This window comes from Rhamphochromis longiceps, linkage group LG10 (assembly GCF_057381845.1).
Source record: "Rhamphochromis longiceps isolate RC_006_pf linkage group LG10, R_longiceps_female_GT1.1, whole genome shotgun sequence".
NCBI classification, from domain to species: domain Eukaryota; kingdom Metazoa; phylum Chordata; class Actinopteri; order Cichliformes; family Cichlidae; genus Rhamphochromis; species Rhamphochromis longiceps.
This window is the reverse complement of record NC_140566.1, coordinates 21,047,333-21,051,835: the sequence shown is the minus strand read 5'-3', so window position 1 is coordinate 21,051,835 and position 4,503 is coordinate 21,047,333. Positions and strand designations below refer to the sequence as shown.

General features: G+C 41.4%; 1 protein-coding gene across 2 annotated transcripts; it reads right to left on the bottom strand.

Moving 5' to 3' along the window:
* Positions 1-547: 547 nt before the first annotated feature.
* On the bottom strand, positions 548-4,503 carry LOC146660823 (pyruvate dehydrogenase E1 component subunit alpha, mitochondrial-like). 2 transcript variants are annotated; one of them, XM_085420853.1, is made up of 11 exons: positions 4,452-4,503; positions 4,000-4,064; positions 3,753-3,926; positions 3,436-3,562; positions 2,959-3,050; positions 2,744-2,836; positions 2,411-2,566; positions 1,827-1,898; positions 1,684-1,751; positions 1,204-1,312; positions 548-940 (listed from the first exon to the last, which is right to left on the bottom strand). In XM_085420853.1, the coding sequence occupies exons 1-11, from the start codon at positions 4,501-4,503 to the stop codon at positions 776-778; spliced, it is 1,173 nt and encodes a 390-aa protein (XP_085276979.1). In that variant the 3' UTR covers positions 548-775. The 2 variants fall into 2 exon arrangements, with proteins under 2 accessions (XP_085276979.1, XP_085276978.1); XM_085420852.1 differs by having other exon boundaries at positions 4,000-4,068; positions 4,456-4,503.

The following is a 4,503-nucleotide window of genomic DNA, read 5'->3' as shown; positions in this document are numbered from 1 at the left end:
GTCCCTTAGAGAAGGCTACATAGACCATTCTGATAAAATTTGATCATGCACTAGTTTAAAGCCATTTTCCTCTTAGTTTTGTAGGTATTGAGACTAGACATTCATAGACCATTGTTCTTTGTCAGAGCTGCAACCATAATCTTAAGACATTGAAGCCTAAAGTTTGTTAAAGTTGGCCTGAAGTCTAAATCCAGCAGTGACAGAAGCATGTTAAGTCTTCAGATGCACAAACTTGTCACCCAATGTTAGGGTTCACATTTCTAGTTCAAGTCAAGCCTGAAATGAATCCACTCTTAAAGGGCCTCAGGATTTGAGTACTATGCAAACACATCCGCTCAACTTGAGTCGGATTAAACCTTAGACAGTTGTGTCAAGAAAAGTTACCATGTGAAGACAAGCACTTTCTCAATTTGACTTCTTTAAGCATATGGAGCACAAAGCCATGTTAAGGTCATACATCCTTTGACACTAAACATTTACAGCACCTCAAAAATTACTAGATTACACAGCAAATAATCTAGTCAGAGATTTAAGGAATGTGGCTGAAGTAAAAAGATGAAATCTACCAGAAGCCAATCACTAAACATTTCTGGCCAATGTAAATATGGTGAAGAGCATAAATGTAGGTATAAGTCTTACACTGATAACATTAACACTTCACTGTAGCAATTTCAAGACTTGAGGTAGTAAAGTGAACCTGATCTTGTCCTCTCTGGTGTGAGGCTCAAGTTTAACGTACATTGTGTGCATTAAGGACAGGCGGTTGTCAAAAGCTTTAGCTAAGAGACTTCAGCTTGGTCCACAGGTTTGTTCCGCGCACCTCAAAAGGCGGCTCATTGTAGAAGATGTGGTTGCACAGTTCTTCCAGTGGGGGCTCTGGGTCTGTGGTGGCAAACTGAGCTGCATCCTCAATCTCCTTCCTCACTTCCACATCAATTCCCTACAGAAATGACAGTTAAACAAGGCATCTCCCAGTATAGGAGGCAATTCTGCAAGACATGTGATGAAACCTGGAGGATCTCATTTTAAATGGAGTTGCAGCCCTTTCATTATCCTCACATGTAAAGCATGCCATTAATACTAGTTCAAGTGAGATCACAAATGTTAGTATGCTTAGCTAGTCAGACTTCCATTACTCGCTGCAAAGAAAAGGTCTAAACTTTCAGAAGTGTTGCTCATAAGTTTGATTTCTGCATCTCCTACCTTGAGTTCCTCCACACTAGCCATGTTGTGGCTGAGCATGTGGTCCTTTAGCATGGCGATGGGGTCACTCTTACTGCGCACTTCCCGGATCTCCTCACGTGTGCGGTAGCTAGAGGGGGAGATGGTGCAGCAGTTGTAGGGATGCACAAGGGTTGCCAAAAAATGTTCTTTGAGCATTTAAGTGATTTAGATGCTCAAAGTGAAAAATTAGTGCCTTGAAATTTTCAATAAGCCATTTCTATGCAGATTAGAAACTGATAGACTTAAAAGTTATTTTGAAGCATCAAGTCTGTCAAATGGAGAAATCTAGCAGAAGATACTGAAATTCTGTAGGCAGAACTAGCCACTACAGAGGGCATACATGAGACCAAGGAGCAGAGATCAGAGCCACAGGAATGGCAAAGGACATTTGTAAGATTAAACAAGAACTTGAGCCAGCTTAAGTTGCAGCAACTTAAGCTGGCTCAAGTAGATGTTTACCTAAGTCCAGGATTGCTCATGCTGTGTCCATGATAGCGGTATGTCTGGAGTTCCATGAGAATAGGACCCTGAGCAAAGGACAAAGAATTTCAGCGAGACAAGTTTCATATCCTGCACATGACAATTAAGCATTTTAAACATACCTTCCCAGAGCGACAGTGATCAGCAGCAAATCTGGTTGCTTCCCGGACACAGAGAACATCCATTCCATCCACCTGTGCACAGTTACTGAGTTTTAATCTCATCTTACCAAAAAAACCAAAAAAAAAAACCAAAAAAAAAAACTGACAGGGTCCATATGCAAGTCCATGGTTGCACCAGACAAATTTTAAATTAGTCAAACCTACAAGGAGTCAGACTTGGTATACTTTTCTGTATTGCAGTCTGATAGTGAACTTCAGAATTCAACATTAGACTAGTGTGTGAGAATGGGTGGATGACTGAATGTGTTAAGTGGTTTGGGGTCCTTAGGGACTAGTATAGCACTATACAAAATACAGGCCATTTACCTGACCATTTGAGGCTGCCATTTCTCACTTCCAGCTAGTTTGCATTGTGTTTGAAACAAGGAGTTCAGACATGCATTTTTAACTAAACAAACCCAGATTGAATAATTGGCATTTTGATTAAAGAGTGCAAGACTTTGCAAAATGAGAGCAACTGTCATTTTGAGCTGCACTATTTTACAAGTAATGAGAGATGTGCCGAAGCACGCCAGACCCCCTACCCTCAGACCAGGAATGAACTCTCCTCTCTTGTAGTAATCTGTGCTGGCTGCAGCTCGCTCCACTGAGGTGCCCATGGCATAGCGGTTGTTCTCACAGACAAAGATAACAGGCAGCTTCCAGAGAGCAGCCATGTTGTACGTTTCAAAGATCTGGCCCTGTTGAATATACACAAGGCTTTTTAAAGGTTGTCCTGCAAAGTTGTGAAGTTACAGCTTCAAGACTTCCTAGAGTTTAGTCATGTTGTGCATTTAGCACATATTTGACAGATACTGGCCGTGCAGAGCCAAGCGTTGCTCTTCAACCCATTTACATACAAAATAAAAACTACATACCTGGTTGGCAGCACCATCACCATAGAGACAGACACACAGCTCATTGTTGCCCAGGTAATTGCAAGCAAGTGCAACACCAGCACCCAAAGGAACCTAGAGAAATCCCACATTGTGTGGACATTAGTGTTAAAGTCTAAATGTACAACAAGTGTCAGTTCCAAACCAATGACATGTTTAAACCATAGAAGGCAAAAAGACACGTAGATGACATTTACCTGAGCACCAATAATTCCATTTCCACCATAGAAGGTTTTGCAGTACATGTGCATAGAGCCGCCCTTGCCCTTTGCAATTCCACCTCTTCTGCCTGTGCATGGAAAACATTAGTTGACATAACGAAAGTATTTCCATCTCAGAGTACTTATTGCCATTTGTTCCTTGATTCAGTGATGCCAAAAACATCTTAGAGCCTTAATCTCAGGGAGTAAACCACCAAGGGCAAGCCACAATTGTGCCACCTTCATCCAATTAGGGAGACATTTCTATTGTCATCTTGTAACTGTAGTACTCCATGTACTGGGCTCTTTAGGATAATCTTTAAGTTTCTGAACCTCAATAGCTTGACTTTTGGGAAATATTAAAACCCTGTCAAGTTACTCTGGCAAGAACTGAACACTTACAACTGCCACGTTCACAGTGGAGTTGCCAAAATGAGTCCCATGTTTACTGATCTTTAGTCTTCAACAACTCACCAGTGAGCTCAGCCATGATCTCCTTGACAGTCCCTCCCCGGGTGTAAGTGTAGCCATGGACACGATATGCTGTGATCAGGTGGTCTGACAAGTTAATTGAGGCTTCAAGACCAACAGCACAGGCTTCCTATTATGAGAAAACAACTTCACGTGTCTGGACCTAAAGGGAGATTCTGAAGAGTAGCCAAAGAGTATTTTACAATAATAGTACTGTGTTACTGCAATCTGATTGCAGTTCAAAGCCAGTTTCAGATCTTTAGCAGGTATTCAATGTATACCAGCCATGAGTTTCATTGTAGATGAAGAAAAAACCCAACCTGGCCATCATACAAGTGACAGAATCCTCTAATCATCTTCTGCTTGTACAGCTGATCTGCCTTCAGCTCCATACGTCTCATGACCTGCATTGTGCGGTAGTACTGCAGACCCTCATCACGAGTCAAAACCACCTGAGTGGCAGGGCCCTCATCCAGCAGGAAGAGGTCACATTTCTGGAGAAGCAAATACCCATGAGTCAAAGTGCCAAGTGCCAGTCTGTGTTCAAGACCTCACTGTCAATCTTACCTTTATTTCAAAGGTAGCCCGAGTTGTGAAATCAGTGAATGTGCGTGCTGACATAATCAGTGCAGCTCCCTGTTGAAACAAATTTAAGCACTTAGTCTTTAAAAGCAATGCATGTCATATGGAGACAGCCACAGAGATGATGCTTCCAAGACATTTTTTTCTCAAGTGCTGTTCCCATTAATCACTCAATGCAACTAAAACACTAGTGGTTCTTTCCCCAACAAGCCAAAAGAATGTCCTTTGTAGAACCAGGTTTGTAGTTAAGCCATGCACTGAACAGTCTTTAAGCCAACTGTCAGTTTCCAGTAGTCTCAAGCCATCATCTGAAACAAATTAAAAGTTCTTATCCAGTGCAAATAATATTTTAGCACTAAAGCTTTAATGTTTAAATAAAAACAAGAACAAAAAACAAAGATTTTAACTCAGGTCACAATAAAATAAAAACTGAGTACTTGCATTCTTCCAGGCAGTCACTCGAAACACACTTGCAATACTGGCCAACAT